The sequence below is a fragment of the Ambystoma mexicanum genome, chromosome 10 (genome assembly GCF_040938575.1).
Source record: "Ambystoma mexicanum isolate Mex_15411 chromosome 10, UKY_AmexF1_1, whole genome shotgun sequence".
NCBI lineage: Eukaryota > Metazoa > Chordata > Amphibia > Caudata > Ambystomatidae > Ambystoma > Ambystoma mexicanum.
Genome location: NC_090932.1, coordinates 300,033,081 through 300,054,823, shown reverse-complemented (window position 1 = coordinate 300,054,823; position 21,743 = coordinate 300,033,081). Strand labels below are relative to the sequence as shown.

The 21,743-nt window shown below is 50.7% G+C and overlaps 1 protein-coding gene across 2 annotated transcripts in view; it reads right to left on the bottom strand.

Moving 5' to 3' along the window:
- Positions 1-21,743, bottom strand: part of IWS1 (interacts with SUPT6H, CTD assembly factor 1) — a 522,634-nt gene that overhangs the window by 143,235 nt on the left and 357,656 nt on the right. For both annotated transcript variants that reach the window (XM_069617877.1, XM_069617876.1), the window contains exon 10: positions 11,271-11,388. In XM_069617877.1, the coding sequence (XP_069473978.1) occupies positions 11,271-11,388 (118 nt within the window). The remainder of the gene's footprint in view (positions 1-11,270; positions 11,389-21,743) is intronic.

Sequence of the window (21,743 nt, the reverse complement as noted above, 5' to 3'; positions counted from 1 at the left end):
CACTGTGTATTTTTCAGTGCGGTAACTGAACGGCCGGACAAGTGTTTTGTTCGTTTTTAGTCTGTAACCTTTTGGCTTGTGGTTTTGAGCAGCCTTCTGGACCATAGGGGTTGTCTTTACAGAATGGCCTGATGTCAGCCCTACCGAGCTGGGGGCTGTCTGCGAGGAAACTATATGCGTTTCCTCAATCTCTTGTTCTTCGGCATGGCTCTCGAAACCGCTGCCTGCTTCCTATGCTTCGAGATCTTCCACAGTAGCGGCGGATTCACCCAATTTCTTTGCGGCCTGCATAGTGTAGGCTGCTTATCTCTAAGATCGATGCTCTTGCAATGTTTTCGGCTTAAAAATCTTGCAAGCTTTGGAGAGAGTCTTGTTGTGATCCCTTGGAAGGCAGCTAGTGCACACTCGGGGCATGTCCTTTCAAGGGAATTTGGTATTGCACCTTGGGCAGAATTTAAATTGAGTACAAATGTTTGTAGATTCACCAACAATCGGGTTTAAGGCATGCTCTATGAAACATGCGTATAACTCATCCCTTCTCCGCTCTCCCTACTGCATCACCTTCTCGGCGTGGTGCACATTTAGGCATCTGATATTCCGCAGAACTGGTCTCTTCGTCACGTTCAATGCTGTTTGTGAGGTGGGCTTTGGCGTTCGATTTCCATAAGCTTACTCCAGAGAGACTGCATTTTGCGTCAACCTTAATGGTGGAAAAAACAAACTGAGGACGTTGATGCGTGAATGATCATGGGTACCGGTACACGCCCTGCCGACGTCCACTTTCTTCAAATAAAAAAACATATATAATAATCCACACCAACCACTACATGGTGGCCTATGCACAGCACGTGGATCTACACAGATTTACAAGCTCCAGAAACACATTCACCATTAGGAGAATAGAACTGCATATGAATCAATTACCAGTGCTTTAGAGGTGAATAGCCAGATGCAAAAAACAATAGGCAGAACGTTTCAGAATCAACACATGAACATCTGCCCTCAAGTCCAACCCTAAAATAGTTTGGGTCCCTTGTGTCCAAAAGTCACCAGGACCAAAGTATAACTTCTTCACGCAAGTTCATTAGAAAAGAACGCAGAGGGCTGCGGCGGTGATTTTAGCAAGTGCTCAAAATTAGATAGAAGTTCACTAAAGTTCAGGTGAGTACTCAATCCAACACACAACGATAGCCCTACGAGGGATCCTTAACCCAGGTTCCACCACTAAAGATCAGGTCAGGGACAGTTAGGGTCAGGACTTCACACCCAAAATAACCTATGGGAGGTAGGGGTAGAAAGCAACAAGTATGAACACTCTCCTCCCCCCCCCCCCCCTCGCTCGGGTGTTCCGAATTCCACTTGTGTAGGTTCCAATCTTGATCCTAGGCTTGTCTGCTCTTGTTCCCACAGTGAGGGTAGTATAGACAGCAGAGATACTTGGCCTCACAGGTTTTAGTTCCGGTTGATCGCAGTGCACAGGAATCTGTTCAGGACACCTTCCAGTTGAAGACCCAAACGACGACCAAGGAAAACTTCTGCAGGAGAAATGGCCCCAGGACACATCAAGGACACGAAGACTATAAAACCCAACGAATGTCACCATGGTCAGGCGGTGACAGGCAATCTTACAGTAGCGAACGCAAAAGCAGCCCCAACAAAGCCTCCCTTTGGAGTGAGATGGCTGAAAACACAGAGCAGGTGACCTACAGCACAAGCTGGAGAGCTGCAAAGTTACAAGGCTATGCATGGAATGACAGTGGCTGCAGCAAGGTAGCCCAGGAGAGAGCTGGACGGTCCACCGGTTGGCCCTGGGGCCCTTTCAAAGGCCCTATAGGCACATATCATCGAGAAGGGGTAGAGACTGGTTGTTCCCACCGGTACAGTGGTCAAAGCACCAACCAAGGCCATCGTGAGATCAGGACAGAGGAGGGGGGCTTCACCGGGACACCACTGTAGTCTATGCTGGTCAGTTGCATGGGTCTTTCTGGCTGCTACTCTTCATAGAAGTCTTGTTTGCAACAATGAGCTGCCACACAGTTGTAGAAGCCCTCCTTCTATACAAGAATCGGGCTGGGAGCAAGCCAACCAACGGTAAGGATCTGCACCATTCAAAAAGCCAGGGGTTGGGACTGTCTAGTCCCAATCCACTTCCTTGGTGCCTGAATGTCTGCTGCTGGGAAGATGTTCAGCGATGCTGGGTTGTGGTGTAGCATCCTTCCTCCTTCTCTGGAGAGGTTGGGAAGAGGAGGCAGCCAGATGGCCGGCACCACTGCCATGCCAAGCAGTTCCGAGTACCAGATCTGGCGCAGCCAAGGTTGCAGCATGTCGTGGGATGGCTCAAAACGCAAGTCTTCTTGAGACTAATGGATCGCACCAGCCTCTGGGTAGGAGCCGTCTCGTTCGGGACCCACAAGTTGGTTGGAAGGAAGGGTTACAGCAGGCTCTCCGGTCGCTGGAAATCGCTACAGCAGTCTTTTCTTAATCTTCCTCTTTGGTTTCAGCTCCAGTGGTCGACTTGTCAGCAGTTACCAGGTTCTGAGTATTTATTAGGCACTACAGCACAACCTCTGCAATCTCCCTCTGCATTTTACAGAAAGGGGCAGTTTGGCTGTCCAATCAGATCAGCCAGCCCACCACTGGGAGTTTGTTCCTTTCAGGCAAGGTAGAAGACAAAGGGGCTGCAGAGTTTTGGACTCTTACCTCGCTTACTGCCTGCTCAGACACTCTGGAGCCTGATCGGGCAATAAAAAGGATTCCCGCCCAAAAGACAAAACTTCCACTGAGGTTGTTCCCCCCTAGAATGGCAACGGAAGACCTCAGAAACTACAAGCAAATGAGAAAAGTTACTTACCTGTAACTGTTGTTCTGCAGCATGGGTCTGGCATGTATTCACATGCTCATGAATATTCCCCGCTGTCAGGCCGGGAATCCTCGGTAAAGAAAAAATCAGTATCAGATTTGTTTCTGATCTGTCTTTCTCAGTAGTAACCAATCACTGGTCTCTGGGTCATACTGCCCCCAGCCAATGTCTGCCCTCTCTCTAAGCCCCACCTCTGGCAGCCATCTTCAGATTTGGTAGCAGGCAAAGTGGCGGTATGACCAAGTGAAGAGCCGTAGAGGGCAGGAGGGAGGGTTCGCATGTGAATCCATGCCAGCCCCATGCTGGAGAACAACAGTTACAGGTAAGTAACTTGTTCCTTCTCCAGCATGGGGTCTGGCATGGATTCACATGCTCATGAATATAAGAATACATAGCAGTACACCTGCACAACCAACAGGAGGTGGAAAAAAGGCTCAACATTAAGCATTACATCAAAACTCAACATTAAGCAGTTCTTACCTCCTCACCAGGCTCACCTTAGGCGAACAGGTTGCGCAGTACCGCTTGGCCGACCCTGGACTCCTCCCTGGAATCCCGGTCGACGCAGTAGAATCTTGTGATGCTGTGCGTCGACCTCCATGTAGCAGCTCTGCAGATATCCAGCAGGGGCACACCAGACAAGAACGCCGTAGTAGCAGCGATAGCTCGGGTCGAATGGGCTCTCGGACGGCCAGGCAAAGGTCGGTTTGCCAACCGATGACAGTGCACGATGCAGCCGGAGAGCCACCTGGAAATGGAAGCCTTCGAGAGAGCCTTCCCTTGGGTCACAGGTCCAAAGTTCACAAAAAGCTGTGATGTCTTCTGAAAACTCTTTGTGCGGTCCACGTAGAACTTCAGCGCTCTAGCCACATCCGGCGAGTGCAAAGTCCTCTCGGCCGGTGACGAAGGCGACGGGAAGAATACAGGTAACACCAAGGGCTCGTTGAGGTGGAAGTCCGACAGCACCTTGGGCATAAACGAGGGGTGGGTCCTCAGCACCACCCTTGTGTCGTGAAAAGTCAAGTATGGAGGCTTGCAGGATAGGGCCTGGATCTCTCCCACTCGTCCTGCGGAGGTGATGGCCACAAGAAATGCCATATTCCACGACAAGAACTTCAACGGTGCCGAATGCAGCGGCTCGAATGGCGCCTCATGAGCCTGGTCAGCACCACATTGAGCTCCCATGCCGGGGCAGGGGCCTTCTCCGGCGGAAACGATCGGAACAGTGCCTTCATAAATTCCTTCACCAGGCGATGGGACCACAAGGACGCCTGTCCTGTGGTTCTGGTGTATCGGGAGATCGCAGCCAGATGTATCTTGATGGAGGCGTGAGCCAGTCCAGCCTTGGCCAGCGACAGTAGGTACGGCAGCACTTGAGGGGCCGTAATCCATAGAGGGTTAAGCTTCTGTGCACGGCACAGACAGAGAACCTCTTCCACTTATGTCTGTAGCACTTGAGAGTTGAGGACGCCCTGGCTTTTGCAAGGACCTCTCTGCAGTCAGCCGGGATATCGTACCCTCCAAACTGTAGTGCTGCAGGAGCCAGGCCTGCAAGTTCAGTGACTCCGGGTCGTGATGAAGTATGGCGCCTCCTTCTCTGGAGAGAAGATCCACGTCCGTCGGTAGCTTGACTGGTGGGGACGCTGACAAGTCCAGAAGGTCCGGGAACCAGATCTGCCTCGGCCAGCCGGTGCGACTAGGATCATCCTGCACCGGGACCTCTTGAGCTGGTTGACGAGTCGGAGCAGCAACGGCAATGGAGGGAACGCATATAGGAACAGGCCGTCCCAGAGGAACGAGAAGTCATCGCCCATGCTCCTCGGCTGGGGAAACCTGCTGGCGAACCTCTGGCACTTGGAGTTCGTCGCCGTCGCGAACAGGTCGATCTGCGGTTTTCCCCATTGTCGGAAGAGTCGATCCACTTGATCCTGACGTAGTTCCCACTCGTGGCACAAGCGCAGCTCCCTGCTGAGTGAGTCGGCGATGGTGTTTTTTATCCCTGCCAGATGAAAGGGCACCAGAAACATCCCTTGGGCGACGGCCCAATGCCACAGAACCTGGGCTTCCTTGGAGAGGGCTGGGGATCTGGTTCCTCCCTGCTTCCGGATGTAGAACATCGTGGTGGTGTTGTTGGTGAAGATTCTCACCACCTTGCCCTTGAGGGACGGGATAAAGGACCTGAGGGCCCAGAACACTGCACGGAGCTCCAGGATGTTGATGTGGAGCGTCTTCTCCTCCGGAAGCCAAAGGCCTCTCGCGTGAAGTTCCTCGGTGTGCGCTCCCCACTCTTCCAGGGAGGCATCCGTCATCACGGTTATCTGGTGGGATGGGGTCTGAAAGTCTGTGCCCGCCGTCAGATGAGCGTGGGTGCCCCACCACCAGATCACTCGTCGGAAGGTCTCATTGAGCGTGATCCTATCCTCGAAGCTATCCGTCGCCTGGATCCAGCGGGAGTCGAGGAACTCTTGCAGAGGGCGCATCCGAAGCCTGCACAGGCGCACGAGATATATGCAGGAGGACATCATCCCCGAGGAGGGACTTGGTGGACCTCACCCTGGCCACGTCCGTGGACAGCAGACGCTGCCCTTGCCCAGGATGGCCTTTGTCCTTTCCTCCAACGGCGAGGCCCGATGTGCCACTGTGTCGAGCTTGGCTCCCAGAAACAGTGCGACTTGCGACAGGCCCAGGTGGGATTTGGTAAAGTTGATGGAGAATCCCAGGTCTGTGAGCAGCTGGATGGTCTTCGCTGTGTGGTCTACAGCGAGCTCTCTTGTTCTTGCTCGGATGAGCCAAGTGTCCAGGTAGGGGTAGACGTGGATCCCCTGCAGGCGCAGCCGCTCCGCCACCGGTGCAAGGCACTTGGTGAACACCCTGGGTGCCGACTTCAATCCAAACGGGAGGGCCTTGAACTGGTAGTGCCGTCCTTGGACCACGAACCTGAGGAACTTTCGGTGTCCTTTCAGAATGGGGATGTGGAAGTACGCATCCTCCAAATCCAATGACGACAGGAAATCGCCCTCCTCCAGCCGTCCCAGCACGTGCTGAGGTGACCATCCGGAACTTCTGTGCCTTGATGTACTTGTACAGTCGTCGCAGGTCCAGGATGGGGCGCCATCCTCCAGTCTTCTTTTTCACGAGGAAGTACCTTGAGTATACTCCGGAGCCCCGGAGCCTCTTTGGGATGAGCTCGACGGCACCTTTTTTGAGCAATGCCCTTACCTCCAATAGCAGTTGAGGGACGTGATTTTCCTTCCTGACCACGGGTGGAATGTGGGGGCACTTTTTTAGAAATTCGAGGGCGTGCCCCTGGGGCAGGGCATCCAGCACCCAACGGTCGGTGGAGATGGACTCCCACACGCTGACGAACTTCGCCAGCCGGCCTCCCACCGGGGTGCTTCGGTGGTGGCCCGACACCGCTGTCGGTTCAATCTTGCTTGGAGGATGCCTTGCCGCCTTGGCCTCCCTGGCGACGACGGCGGGGCCCACCCGACTTGCCTTGTCCTCTATAGGCTTCCTGTGACAAGGAGCGGGCTGCTTGGTGGTACGTAGAGGAGCCACCGTCGAATCCCTTGGAGGCACCCTGCTTGCCTCCGGTGCTCCGAAAGGACGGCCTTCGTTGCCGGAGAATGCCTAGGGCCCTAGCTGTCTCCGTGTCCGCCTTGATAGCTTGGAGGGACTCATCCACCGTTTTCCAAAACCGGTTGTTCCCGTCCAACACCTTGGCTTGTACATCCTGGCGGACATCCGTCACCTTGAGCCACCCTCATCGTCTAAGGCAAACGCTGTTGCCTAGCTGGTGGAAACAGGTGTCGGCAATGTCAGTTGCCACCGTAATGGAGTGGTCCGACGCCACTTCGCCTTCTTGCAAGATCTCCAGGGCCTCGGCCCTCTGTCATCCGGTAGGAAGTCCAACAGGGGGGCGATCTTGTACCATAACTCCCTGTCATAGCGGGCCACGATCACGAGTTGCCTTAATCGTTGTTGCTGCCGACGAGATAACTCGTCCCATTGCGTCCAGCTCTTTCCTTCGCCGTCAGGCGGGGAAGTTGACATTGAGGCCGATGCCCCCCCCACTTTCTTCTTGGCCGCCGCTGAGACGACCGAGTCAGGGGTCGGCTGTGCCCTAAGGCACAAAGGGGTCGCATCGGGGACCCGGTACTTCTTCTCGTGCCTATCCCTCTTGGCAGGCGGCGTAGACTGGTTCTTGAGAAGGGTGAGACTCTCGTCCCAGATGTCATCCAGCAGAGGCACGGCAAGGACTGCCTTCCTTGCGCCGTTGGTAAAGGAAACCTTCCTCCTCCTCTTCGGGGCAGAGCTGAACAAGCTCGGATGCCCTGGCGATCAGTGCATGGAAAGATCCGATCTCGTCGGACGGGGAGGCCCGGGCTGGCGATGGGAGCTCCGTCCCGTCATCACTGCCGCCGTCGTCGTCGGTACCCGTTGTGGCCGTGTCCGTTCCCGTGTCATCCTCAGAGATGGGAGACGTGGGTAAAGGCCGAGCAGGCCACGAGGGCTGAAAAGGCAGGGCTGGATGGATCAGTCTTCTCTTGTTCGGGGGGCTTCCCGCCGGGCCCGGCTCTGGCTCCTCCGTCGAGCCTGGTTTTGGATCCTCCGTTGGTGGTAAGGGCAATCTCGTCCTTATCTCCGACCATAAGGATTGTATTGCCAACAAAATGGCCGCCGAGTTATCCTGCGGCTCCGGAAGCGACAGGCGCGACGCGTGACTAGGACCCTCGCCGGTGCCGCCGTCACTCTCGTCTTCACCCTCGTCAGGATCCCTCCCGTGGGGCGGGCCTCTTCAACGCCCTCGTCGAGGCCCTCTAAGATTTCTACCAGCTCCTCCTCGGATGCTGTGTCCGTGTCCAGAATGGCCACCTGCCCCACTGCCCTCTTTTTCCACCGGGGTTTTCACGGGGGTCTTTTTGATGGGTCTGAAAGAGGCTTCCCTCCGCGGAGGCAGGGAGACTCTGGGCCCCGAGGTCACCCCCACTGGTGTGGCCTCCACAGGCTGCACCAGGGCCGCCGCGACTTCCTCAATAGAGGCCATGGCTGGGTAAATCAAGGCCTTCACCGCCTTAGGCGTGCTTGAGGCCTTCACCTTGGGGGGGGGAGGGTCACCGCCTCGCTCCCCCTCGGCCGAATGCTTAGAGATCGACCGGGGCCTCTCCAGAAGCTCGGATTTCCTCTTCCCTGAACCAGAGTGTTGGCTCGTGGTTGATGGAGCCGGGGAAGGCGCGTCCCGCCTGGCAGCCGAAGAGCCCGACCGTTCGACGCTCCCGGTGTCCGTGGACTCGCAGTGCTTTGCCTTCTGTTGGACCCCCGTCGCCGGGGCGCCCTCACAGGACTTAGAAGACCGCTTGGACTTCTTCTTCTCACCTGATGGACTCCTTCCTTCCAGCCAGTTGGAGAGACAAAGGTGACGGTCCCGGATGGTCCTTTCCGACAAGTTCCTGCAAAACGCACAGTCCTTCTCCACGTGCGTTTTGTCCTCATGAAGGCAGTAGACACATTTCGAGTGCTCGCCCTCCTTGAACACATTCTGTAGATGGCATCCAGGGCAAACCCATAACAGCTTTCCGGGCATCGAGCTTCCTTTCTCCTGGGCCATGTTCGGGTAGGCCGCAAAAACTTCTGGAATCCCCCAAGAAGCGTAACAACGAAATTTTCACCCTTGAGGGGTGTAGAAAAAAATCTGACACGGATATCCATTAATCGGATGTAGAGACGGTGGAGCTTGAGGCTCTATTTGACCGAAAAATGAGAAATTCTCTTTGAAAAAGCGCGAAAAACGCAGCAAAAGCTCGAAAGCCAAACACGAGGACTCCCAACACTTGAGCGTGCAGTAAAAATCTGAAGATGGCTGCCAGAGGCGGGGCTTAGGGAGAGGGCAGTCATTGGCTGGGGGCAGTATGACCCAGATACCAGTGATTGGTTACTACTTAGAAAGACAGATCAGAAACGAAACTGATACTGATTTTTTCTTTACCGAGGATTCCCGGCCTGACGACGGGGAATATTCATGAGCATGTGAATCCATGCCAGACCCCACGCTGGAGAATGGTGGCCCTTCTGTGCATTACAGAGGCTGATTTAACAGCCTGCTAGTTATAAGACTAAATAGTCACTAAGATAAAACCACTGCCACCAGCCATTCAAGTAAACTTTCAATTGTAAAAGACTAGGTGAGAGGGGGAATAAGATTCCCACTCACCTAGGGACAAGGTAAAATAATTATCAAGCCTAAGCAACAAGTTCTGGGATTGACACAGGTCAGGAAGATTTATCATGAATATGAAAATCTTACAGAACAGCAAGCTAGCCCAAAAGGGAGTTGGTCAGTCCACCTGGCAGTCCAGGGACACTTAAGGCTCTTGCGTTGAGACTAGTTAGTCCCAGTAGTCCAACCGTCGAAGCACTGATGAGGGTCTTCTGAGATCAGGTAGAGGAGCATGGTTTCACTGGGCCAATCAATGGAGGGATGCTGGCTGACTGCAGAAGTCGTTCTCGGGTCGTCAACGGACTGCTCTTTTTGTAAGCATTCTTGGTTCCAACATAGATTTGAAGAATGGCTGCAGGACTCGTCCTCTTATCCAAAACTGGAGCTGAAAGCAAATCCATGCCCACCCAAGGAAAAGATCTGCACCATTCAAATAGCCAGTAGTTGTTGAGTCAGGACCAGTACTGGTTTCACATCCACTGCAGAAGCAGACTTTCTGGCACTATGGATGTGGACGGAGTAGAGACACAAAGGCTCACTAGCATGCATAAGCAGCAACTTTCCTGGGCAAGTGCATCACCTTGTATGGGATTTCCAAACCAGGGAAAGCAGGATGCAGGCCACACAACAATATGGACAAAGAACAAGCGAAATCCCCATGGCATGGCCATTTTAGGGCACTAGCCTTGTTTAGTAGCAATATGCAGTAAACGCAAATGTGCACATCAAAAATAACTCAAAACTTGTAAAAATGCCCGCTGCTGCCACCAGGAGCCAGATTATCAAACATTTGCACGAGTTCTAAAAAGTGAGCAAATGCTTTGATAATATACACTGGAGAAAGCAGTTTGTCGCAATACGTTTTATCTAAAAACATTTGCACTGGGACAAAAACAAACACTGGTTTTTTTACTGTTTGCTGCATAGCAGAACAAGAAACATTTGCTACATTTCTTTTCATGTTACTCATAAACCATAGTAAATATAACAGTGTTTCTTTTTTGCCCATGTGAAAACATTTTTAGATAATACAAATTTGGTCTAAATCAGTTTGCTCCATTCCCAATTATGTACAATGAAAAATTGGTGCTAAATTAATCTGCACCACTTTTTTGCACCAATGGTAAATTTTGCTAATCTGGCCCCAGCTGGTTTTAAAGCACATATAAAGATAAGCCTAAATCCCATTTGTAAAAAGCTAGTGTGTTACAAAAGTATCCCCATTGCACTGCATTGCAAGATGCTGTGTGATAGGTTAAAATACAAGAATTCAAAAAGGAAACAATGTTTCCCAGGACTGACCAGTTTCCCCATACCATGTGAGCAAAAGTGAAGTGAAGCTGAAGGCTTTAAGTCAGGACGGGATAAAAAACAAAGCAAAATTAATGGTATTTCATAGGAAACTATGGAGGAAAAGTTGCACACAAAAAGAAGAAAGCCTTTCCTAACAATGCTCATATTTGTTAGACTGTTTATGGGTTTAACCAATGTGTATAGATGCATTTGTTTTATTGCTTTTGATCCAGTATCCTTTTTAGTAGTTGATGCAGCGTGCACATTTTCAAGATAATCCTGATTGTTACTACTTAGGAAATTATCCTTCTAGGGATGTTTTGAAAACCAAAATTTCTTCAGAAAACGACCAGTAGCAGTGTTTGCTCAACACATGCGTACCCAAGTAGTGTGCTGGATGCTTCCTAAACATGAAGGCAGGGGAAGATTGAGCAGAAAGGGTGAATGGAAGCTTTTTTTTCCTCTGTGTGTTAAGAGAAGAAATACAGAAGACCAACCCAACAAAGCAAATGGCAATTCAGGACTGTGACTAAGAGGAATGAGAAATATGGAAACACTGAAGAGCTGGCCCCAGAGAGAACGCCCAAAGAGGGGTGATACGGATGAGTTTCAGGACCACAAAAGCAAATGAAGAGTATATAGTACAAAGCAGAGACAATATGATGAGTAAACCAACAAATGGATCAAATATATGTGGACAATGGTGAATCCTGGAAGGGAAAACTGGTATAGTAGAGGTGGCAGGTGACAAACATGAGAGTTACGCATTGTGGCGAGGAGTGAGAAGAAAGGGACATAGAATGGAAATGTGCACTAATGTGATTTGGCAAACATGCTGCGATCATACAATACTCATACTATTACCCTCCCTGCAGTCCTCAAATGTAAAATATCACTTACTGATAAGCTTCCCAGCCACGTCCTTGTTGGGTCTGGATTCCTTAGGATGTTTGTAAAGGTACATCACTGCTCTTCCAATCCCACTGTGCCTCAGAGTCTCCTGGCTGACACCAGGTAGCTTAAGAAAAGTAAACTATCAGTCAATATTTACTCATGTACCTTGGTAGAGGGAGTGTAGATTAGAAAGATGGTAGAAAATGAGTCACTTTTCTGGAGTAAACATTTCAGCGCCCTACAGAAAAGTTGCACATACACATTTGTAAAGGTAGTAAAACTTCTAGTCAAATATTGTCACACATTTACCATAAAACATACATGCACATTCGCCATTAGAAGAAGTTGGCAAGCATTTGATTCAATAACTAGTGAAAACTGTCGAATGGCTGCAGGAGTCCTTGTATGCAAGATCTGGACTGGAAGCTTGACCAGGTCCACCAATGGTAAATATTTGCAACATTCAAAATGGCAGTGACTATCCAATGATGGCTAGTCACTGGCCACATCTGCACAGCAACATACATTCAGGTGTAAGGATGTGTATGCGGACTAGACAGTCTCAGCGCTCACAAAAACCACTTTGCCAGGGAAAGCAGCAGCTTTTACCACGAAAGTGCAAACCATATGACATACATTACTCACTCTAATCGTATTTCTGGTGCTTGTATCTGCTTAGATTCACATGCTGCGCATATAGTACGACATCTAGTGGTAATCGTAATTTTTAAGACCGAAAAGGAACTTCGACCTGGGCATGTCTAACACTATCCCTATTGTGACGTGTAAGAGTGGAGAAAATGCGGGCGCATGTGAATCCACACAGATGCAAGCACCAGAAATATGATTACGGTGAGTAATGTAGGTCTTCTGATGCTTGTGAATCTGCTAAGAATCACATGATGGATAAACTAGAAGAACAAGTTACTCACCAACTGGTAACGTTATTTCGACTGGATGTTCCTCCAACATATTCCTCATCTATGACATGGAATGTCCACAGCTGTGCTGCTTTGGAATTTTTTTCGGCAGAGGGCGCTCTACGTCGATGGCATCGGATCGATGTCCCTCGAAGGCCTCCGTTGAGGGTGACGTCATCGGATGTTATAAGTAGCACGCACGGCGCCCGTAGCCTCAGTTCATGTTTTCTCCCACCTCACAACGTGCGGCACACGTGCCCATAATACAGAATCGACTGCACTTAGCCTTGTTGGAATGGCATGAGACATTCTTTAGAGGGGAAGGCTGGGAGGGCGAAGAAGAATACGTTGAAGGAACATCCAGTCGAAAGAACGTTACCAGTTGGTAAGTAACTTGTTCTTCAAATGGATTGTGTCCTCCAATGTATTCCTCATCTATGACAGACTCCCCAAACAGTATCCATGAGTGGAGGAGGGAGAAGAAATCAGACATACCCAATTAAATGGCAGAGTAAAGCACTGCCTTACCAAAGGCAACATCGTGAGCATGGAAAGTATTCAGGGAATAATGCTTAACAAACTTGTGTATGGAAGACCACGTTGCAGCATCACAGATGTTCTTTACCGGTAAACCACTCTGCAGGGCTGTTGATGTAGCCATGCCCCTGGTGGAAAGAGCCCGCAAGCTCTCAGGATCCCTCCTGAGGGCTTGCCAGACAACCTGTAGCATTCTGAAATAATGAGGATGATCCACCTAGACAAGGTCTGCTTAGAAACAGCTTGGCCTAATCGGAGTCCAGTATACCCCACAAAGAGCTGGTCGTCCACTCTGACTTTGGACATTCTAGAAGATAAAAGTGCAATGCTCTCCTAGGATCCAACCTATGGAGTCTCTCCTCTTCCTTACTAGGATGAGGAGGATAGAAGGCGGGGAGCACCACCTTCTGACTTAAAATGAAATTCTGACACTACCTTAGGTAGGAAGGACGGACGTACTCTCAATACAACCCTGTCCTTGTGGAACAAAGTAAAGGGTGGCTTAGAAGAAAGTGCCTGCAACTTGCTCACTCTTCGAGCAGAGGTAACTGCAACCAAGAAAAGTATCTTAAATGTCAACCATCTCAACGGACAAAAGTGCAATGGATCAAACGGAGCACCCATCAGAAACTTTAAGACCAAATTAAGGTCCCAGACCGGCACCTGAAAAGCGGAAACACATTTGGGAGCCTTTTCAGAAACTGAGTGATCAGTGGAATCTTAAAATAGGAGCATTCCTGGGACGAGCGCTTAAAGATAGAAAGCGCTACCAGGTAACCTTTAATGTTTCCCACCTGAAGAACCCTGTGGGCCAAAGAAAGTAAGGAGGAGAGAACCTCCGGAATTGAGCACTGAAAAGGATCAACATCCTTTCCTCTGCACAAGTCCCAAAACTTATGCCAACGGCAACGGTACAGGGACTTTGCTGCTGGCCGCCTGGCCGAAAGCAACACCTCCATCACATCATCCGGGAGGTCCCAATCCTTATATCTCAAACTTTCAGAAACCATGCGTGAAGGTTGAGAGTCTTGACCTCTGGATGGAGAACCCAACCTTCCTCTCGTGAGAGAAAATCCTCGTTTTGAGGAAGACGTATTGGAGGACAGATGGACATGTCTAGAAGGTCGGGGTACCAAGCTCTCCTCCCACAATCTGGAGCAATGAGGATCATGTGGGTCCCGAACTGTCGTAACCTCCTGAGAACTTGAGGAATGACTGGGATCTGAGGAAATGAATACAGAAGCAGGAATAACCAATCCACAATGAACACGTCTCCTAGAGCTCGTCTCAGAGGAAATTCCCTCGAGCAGTACCTTTCATACTTCCGGTTGGCAACATTTGCAAACAGGTCCACCTGCGGGGTTCCCCAAAGTACCAAGATCTCTTTACGGACTTCCTGAGCTATTTCCCACTCATGGGAGACTGCTCTCTGCCCGCTCAGAGTGCCCGCCGCCATGTTCTCCTCTCCGGCCAGATGAACCGCCGCTAGGGAGATTCCTTCTTGAATTGCCCAGAACCAGAGCTGCATTGCCTCCCTGCACAGAGGTAGTGATCCTACACCTCCTCTCTTGTTGAGGTAATGAATGGCCACTGTCTTGTCTGTCATTATCAGGACATTATTTCCCCGTACAGACGGCAGGAAAGCCTTCAGTGCTAGCCTGATTGCTCTCAGCTCCAAAAGATTGATGTGTAGTTTGCACTCCGATTGAGACCAACGACCGCTGGTGGTGAGATCGTTGGTATGAGCTCCTCACCCCGTGAGGGAAGTGTCCGTCACTACCGTTATATCTGGCCATGGTTGCCAAAAAGGCTCCCCCCTTGATGAGATTTTCCTCACTGGCTCACCACAGAAGATCCTGGGAGACCTTGACCGGTACATGAAGGAGATCTGACATCTTGCTGGAGAACTGGGACCATTAAGTCCGGAGAGCCGACTGAAGGGATCGCATTCTCAGCCGGGGCCACTGGCACCAGAAAAATGCACTTTGCCATGAGACCGAGCAACCTTAAGAATTCAAAAGCCGGAAGTCTCTGGGCATGCTGGAATTTGGTGACCATCTGGAGAATGTGTTCAGCCCTCACCTTGGGTGGCGAGCACATCGCCAAGGACATCGCCAACACAGCCCCGATGTACTGGAGCTGTTGGGAAGGTGTCATATATGACTTGAAAATTGAGGGAGAAGCCCAAGCTGAGATGATCCAAGGCTTGTTTGGAGAACGCACCCTGATTAGCCAATCCTCCAGGTAGGGGTAGATGGGAATCCCCCCTCTCCTGAGATGGGCTGCCACCACCAACATGAGCTTGGTGAAGACCCTTGGGGCGGAGGTCAACCTGAATGGCAGGACCCGAAACTGATCGTGCGAGCCGCCAACTGCGAACCTCCGGTATTTCCTGTGCTTGAGATGGATCGGCAAATGAAAATAAGCATCCTGAAGGTCCAATGACACCAACCAATCCAGAAGTTGGAGGGCCTGAAGGATCTGAGAAAGAGTGAACATCTTGAACTGGTCCTTCCTGAGGAACTTGTTCAAGTTTCTTAAATCCAAGATGTGTCTCAGTCCTCCGTTCTTCTTGGGAATCAAAAAATACGGGGAATACCAACCCATATTCCCCCCTCTGCCACAGGCACTGGTTCTATAGCGCCTTTCTCTAGCAGGGTCAAAATCTCCTGCACAAGGAGCGGATCCAGAACCCTCAAACAGTGCTTCCCTGGTGGATTGTCGTGAGGCCGTCGTAGAAAAGTAAGGCAGTAGCCATGGGCAGAAATGGCCCAAAATGTCACCCTCACAATTGCGACAGCAGAAATCCCAGACTTTTATTTTTAAAAACACCCCCTTTACACCACATATATATGTGGGGGGGTATGGGATATTATAGTAATATGGAGAGGCTGTGGGGGGTCTCCCCCTGCATATCTATGTGGTGTAAAGGGGGTTAAATTAAAAAATAAAAAAAGTCGGCATTTTCGGCCGTCGCAATTATGTGTGGTTGCAGTGATCACATAGATCCGCCGTGGGCTATTGTTTCCAGAGCCCACATATCTGAATTAATGGTTCGCCACTCTTCTAGATGTTGAGACAGCTTGACCCCTACCAGTGAACAATGAGACAAGGCCTCAGAGCAGTTGTGAAGCGGCTGCGGCAGCGCCTGACGGCAAAGAGGCTGCTGCTTGAGCGGCTTTGACACCTCTACTACGTCCACCAAGAGGAAACTTACGTTGGTCCTTTGACTGGCCATCCCTCTCGCCCTTCGAAATGAGGAGTATTAGCGAAAGGAACCACCCCTCCATTGCTGTCCCCTAGGACGAAAAGGCTGAGGTTGTCGAACAGCTGTGCCCAAAGATTTGGCATCTGCTTTGGAGGTCTGCAACTTCAAGGCTCTCTTCAGCCTTGCTGCCAAACAGATGGGACCCATCAAAGGGCCTGCACATCTGGTGCAAACCCGGACTTCTGCAACCAAGCAAACCATGGACCTGCTGACCCTATTTGCAGTGTCCAACCCAGATTAAAGGGATTCACACATGGCAGCCTTGCTATTCCTCACAATAGCCAGAAAGCCATCACTTTCTTCCCCTTCAGGAATATGCTCAGCTGCTAAAGAGATGCAATTCCAACAGTGTTTGCGAAAACTTCGCTAAGGCACAGCAGGAGTTGGCCGATTTCAATGCCATACTCCCAGCAGAAAATCCCTTGCGTGCCCATCCATGCGCTTATCGTCCCCATCAGGAGGAATGGTAGGGCTCGCCGCATGCTCGATGTGGCCATAGCCGCCTGAACCACCAAACTCTCCGGAGTGGGGTGTGTGGACAGGTAGCCAGGATCGCTACTGGATGGGCGGTATTTCTTTGTTATAGACTTGTAGGTAGAAGACATAATATGGTAATTTAACAGTAATCACGAGGCACGCAGAGTTTTACGAAGCAAGCATGTTTGTGGAAAAAACAGAACTGAGGCTATGGGAGAACACAATCCATTCGAAAGCATTGCCAGGAGATGGTGGTGGGATGTGTAAAGGAACAGTAGCAAAGATGTCGTAACACCACCTGGCCCACCCGAGAATCAGTCTTCAAATGTGCATCCAAGCAATAATGTTGTGTAAAGGTGTGAACAAAACTCCAGGTAGCTGCATTGCAAAAATAATCTAGGTGAATATTTGCAATTAAAGCTATAGTAGCTCTTGTGCCTCGAGTAGAATGTGGTCTAGGCGTAAAAGGTATGGCTCTCTTTGAGAGAGAACAACATCTGGATACATTTAATGATACATTTAGAGATTTCAGACTTAGAGACAGGATCCCCTTCCCTACCAGTGGCAATGCAGACAAATGTATCTCTTTTTCAAAGTGGTTTTGTCTTATTCAGGTAATACTTCACTGCTCTCCTAACATCTAGTGTATGGAGGCTTTTTTCAGCCGAGTTAGTGGGATTCTGAAAGAGATAAATGTTCAATGGACTTGTTTACACTGAACTTCGAGATGAATTTGGGTGCAAAGCATGGAGGTGTGCGCAAAATCACATTGTGTTTATGAATAGTAACACATGGGTCTTGAACTGAGAGCGCCTGCAGCTCACTAACTCTCCTAATGGAAGTATTAGCCACAAGAACAGCAGTCTTATAGGTGAGAGGCTTAAGACTAGCTTTGTTCATTGACTGAAAAGGAGGGCCTGCATGTTTAGTAAGGGCAAGCTTCAAGTCCCATTCTGGGAGTTGGATTAGAAATAGGTGGATGAAGTCTTTTCACCCCTTCCATGAAAGCTTTGATTACAGGGACTTTTCACCAGGAAACCTTGCTTTGAGAGAAGGTGTAAGCAAAAAGGGCAGCAAGGTGGACTTTCAGAGTTAAAAACTAGTCCTGAGTCTAAGAGGTCAGTAAGGTAAAGGACTATGTGTGTGGGTGAACAATCAATTGGGTTGATGGTAAGAGTACCACAACAAAATGACAAAACGTCTCCATTTACTGAAATACCAGTGTCTGGTGTTTGGTTTACATGCCTCCTTAAAAACGTCCATACATCTGAGGCAGTTGGGGATGGCCAAACTTGATCACTTCACGAACCAGGCTGCTAAGTTCAGAGCTTGAGGGCATGGGTGAAGTGTTGTCCCCTGATACTGGGACAGCATGTTTGTAGGGGAAAGGCACGTTCACTGGAAGGCAATCCCACATTGGTGCCATAAGGATTAGTTTCACTTGTTTCTGGTGCATCTTGTGAATTATCCTGTTGAGGCGAGGAGCTAGGGGGCGCGTAAGCAAATTTTGCTAACCATCCAGTGACCGTTCCCCCTTGGACAGCTTTTGGGTATACCAGGGATACCTGGAGGCGTAATCTGGGCATTATGCGTTCTGCAGTGTTGCAAAGAGGTTGATGTCGGGATGCCCCCATTCTGCAAAAATGTTGAGCAAAATGTGTCAGTGTAAATGCCACTTGTGTTCTACGGGTAGCTGAAATTCTCTGCTGAGCACGTCTGCAAGAAGATTGTGTTCCCCTGGAATGAGTTGTGACAGGAACAACATGAGGGACAGTTTGGACATCCCTGGAGAGTGAGTACCTTCCTGTTTATGTAAAACATGACCGTGGTGCTGTCAGGACTAGAACGGTCTTCCCTTATAGTAGTTGTTGAAAGGTTTTCAGGGCTTTGAACGCTGCTAAAAGCTATAACAGGTTGATGTGTTTGTTCGCTACAGATTGAGACCACATGCCGTACACTGTCTGGCGGAGAAGATGAGCTCCCCACCCTGACAGGGATGTGTCTGTGGCGAGTGTGTCCTCTACTGTGGGGGTCGTGAATGATTTCCTCTTCAGAAGGTTGTCCTTTGTCCACCACTGCAGTGATAGAACAAGGGCTTTTGAGACAGCCACTAGATCGTCCCACTGACTGCTTCCTTGACACTCTTGCATAGGACACCTGAGAAGATGCGCAGGATAATGCAGGATGCAACCATTTCTAAAAGTTGCATTGCTCGCTGTATGGTCATCTGATGATCTGCCACATATTAAGGGATCTAGAACATGTTTTGGATCCTCTCATTGGAGAGAAAGAAAAGTCAGTCTTCTGTCCGAATTAGGGCTCCCAGAATGGTTTCGCTTAACTCAGGATGAGAATGAATTTCTTTTCATTGATATAGAGCCACAAAGTGTTGGTCTACACTCTTTTGGGTGTTCTCTAGACACGCCTGATGTGTGTCTCCTGTTATGTGCCAGTCATCTAGATAAGGGTACACCAGATGGGATGGTCGGTGCAGGTGAGCAGCGCCACTGCCAGAACCTTGGTAAAAACCCTCAGGGCACAGGCAATACCGAAGGGAAGTACTTTGAATTGATAATGAGTGTTGGGGAGAAATTATAAGTTACTCACCGTAGTGACTAACGTACTCTTAGTCCATAGTCCCCTTTCCTCCATACTGTATGGGCGTCCCTTACAAGAGACGGGAGACGGAACCCCTTTCACTAGAAAAACCTTCTTTAAATTTTGAGGTGCGCAGGGGTGCGGCCCAAGGAGCATGCGCTGCCCCGACTCCGCCCTCCGGCGCCACACCTCAGTACCCATTTACGCGTCGACAATAGATTTAACATTGCCTAATGACACCAGTATTATTAGGGGAGGGGAGTTGGTGGGACGTATGGAGGAAAGGTGACTATGGACTAAGAGTACGTTAGTCACTATGGTGAGTAACTTATAATTACTCTTATGTCCAGTCCCCTTTCCTCCATACTGTATCGGCGATTACAACTGATTGTAGCCCCAGGGTGAAGAGGAGACCCTCCTTAGGCAAATAGGTTCCTGAGAACCGCCTGTCCGAAAGACGCATCAGATCTAGAGCCGGCATCCAAACAGTAATGCTTGCAGAAAGCTCGAGGGAGAGGCCCAAGTGGCCGCCCTCCTTATGACTTGCCAGGGGACATGGCACTGGAATGTGATGGCCGTTGCCTTGGCCCTGACTGCATGGGCATGCATGTTGGCCGGGAGCAGCTTGTGCTGGCCCTCATACGATTCTTTGATGGCAGAGACCATCCAGCGGGATATGGAAGCCTTAGAGGCCCAATAGCCTGGTCTTGAGCCCCCGAAAGTGACAAACAGGGTGTCCGATTTGCAGAAGCCATTGGTCTTGTCCAAGTAGAATTTCAGGGTACGCCTGGCATCCAGGTAGTGCAGCACTCTCTGTGCTTCGTCCTTGGGTCGGGGAAAAACGTAGGAAGGACTATTTCCTCGTTCAATCAGAAAGCAGACGGAACCTTTGGCAGAAATACCGGATGTGTCCGCATGACTACCTTGTCCTTGTGAAAGGTGGTATTTGGCTCAGAGGCGACCATCGCCTGGATTTCGCTGACTCTACGAGCCGAGGTAAGGCCGACTAGTAAGGCCGTCTTGATGGTACCCAGCCTGATGTCCACGGACACCATTGGCTCGAACCGATTGTGCGCCAGGGCGCCCAAAACTATGTTAAGGTCCCACACCAGGTGCAGTCTCTTGACAGGCGGGTAGAGCGTTGCGAGTCCTGTCAGATGTTTGACGATAGGGTTGGAGGTGGAGAAAATACCCTCCTCCCAGTTCCTGTAAGCCCCAATGGCTACGAGGTATGTGCGGCAGATGTCCACCTGTACGCCTGAATGAGCGAGGTGTGTCGAAAAAGAGCATCTTGTCGAAGCTGCACGTCAGGGTGTCAATTCCCTTGGAGTCTGCCCAGTGGTAGAATCTGATCCATTTGCTTTTGTACTGGGCCCTGGTAGCCTTGCTCCTGGTCCCCTGTATGATCTCCAGATTGCCCGGTGAGAGGCTAAGGTGGCACAGCGTTACCTGCTAAGGTACCACGCTGTGAGGCCTAGTTTCCCTGGCGCAGAGTGGATGACTCTGCCCCCCTGCTGATCCAGAAGATGTGCTGGGGCTGTCGGGAGGTGAATCGGGGGCTCTTCCGAGAGACTGAGCAGCTCCGAAAACCATGGCCTGGCAGGCCACCATGGAGCCATTAGAAGGATTAGAAGTTGGCGAGACTCCTTGATTTTGCAAATTACCCTGTGAATCAGGGGAGTAGGCGGAAAGGCGTAGGCTCTCATGCCGGTCCACTGGAGGTGAAATGCATCGCCCAGAGAGCCGGGGCCCTGACCTTGCCAGGATGCGAACTGGGGGCACTTCTTGTTGTGCCAGGTGGCAAAGCGATCCACCTGGGGGTGACCCCACCTGTTGAAAATCTCCTGAATAACTAGGTCGTTTAGCTGCCACTCGCAATTGTCCGCTCCCAGTCTGCTGAGCCTGTCCGCTTCCAGGTTGGATTTCGCCAGGAGGTGGACTGCTGTGAGGTAAATGTCGTTTTCCAGGGCCCCTTCCCACATGCTGATCGCCAGTCTGCACAGAGGAGGGGATCTGGTGCCTCCCAGCTTGTTGACTTAGTACATGCTGGTCGAGTTGTCCGTCTGGATGAGGGCAACCTTGTCCCTGAGAAGTGGTAGGAATGCCCTGAGAGCCAGCCAGATGGCATTCAGCTCTAGCCAATTGATGTGGTATTCCTGCTCCTGTAGAGTCAAGGTGCAGTGGGGCGAGAGATCGTCCAGGGTGGCTCCCCAGCCCTCGAGCGAGGAATCCGTGGTGATGGTGGCCTGCGGAGACGGCGGCCGGAAGTCACGTGCGGGTGGAGAGATGGAGGACCGTTGATCATCTTGGATTGAGAGCCCCGCTCCTGGTGCCATGAGGCCGCGAAGTGCAGCTGAATCCTCCTCATCCTTAGTCTTGTGTGCGGAACGGCTAATAAGACCGCTGCTAGAAGACCCAGGAGATGTTGGTACCACCATGCCGAGGTCACTTCTCTGCTGAGGAAGTGGGTGGTGGCCCTCTTGATGGCCGAGATGTTGTCCTCTGACAGAAATACCTTCTCGGAGCACGTATCCCAGATGAGGCCCAAGAATGTCAGCGTCTGAGTCTGCTGCAGCTGTGACTTCTTGAGATTGAGAGAGAAGCCCAGATTGTGCAGTGTGTTCATAAGGGCATGGGAAGAGTGGTGAACCGCTTCCGGAGATGTAGCCCCGACGAGCC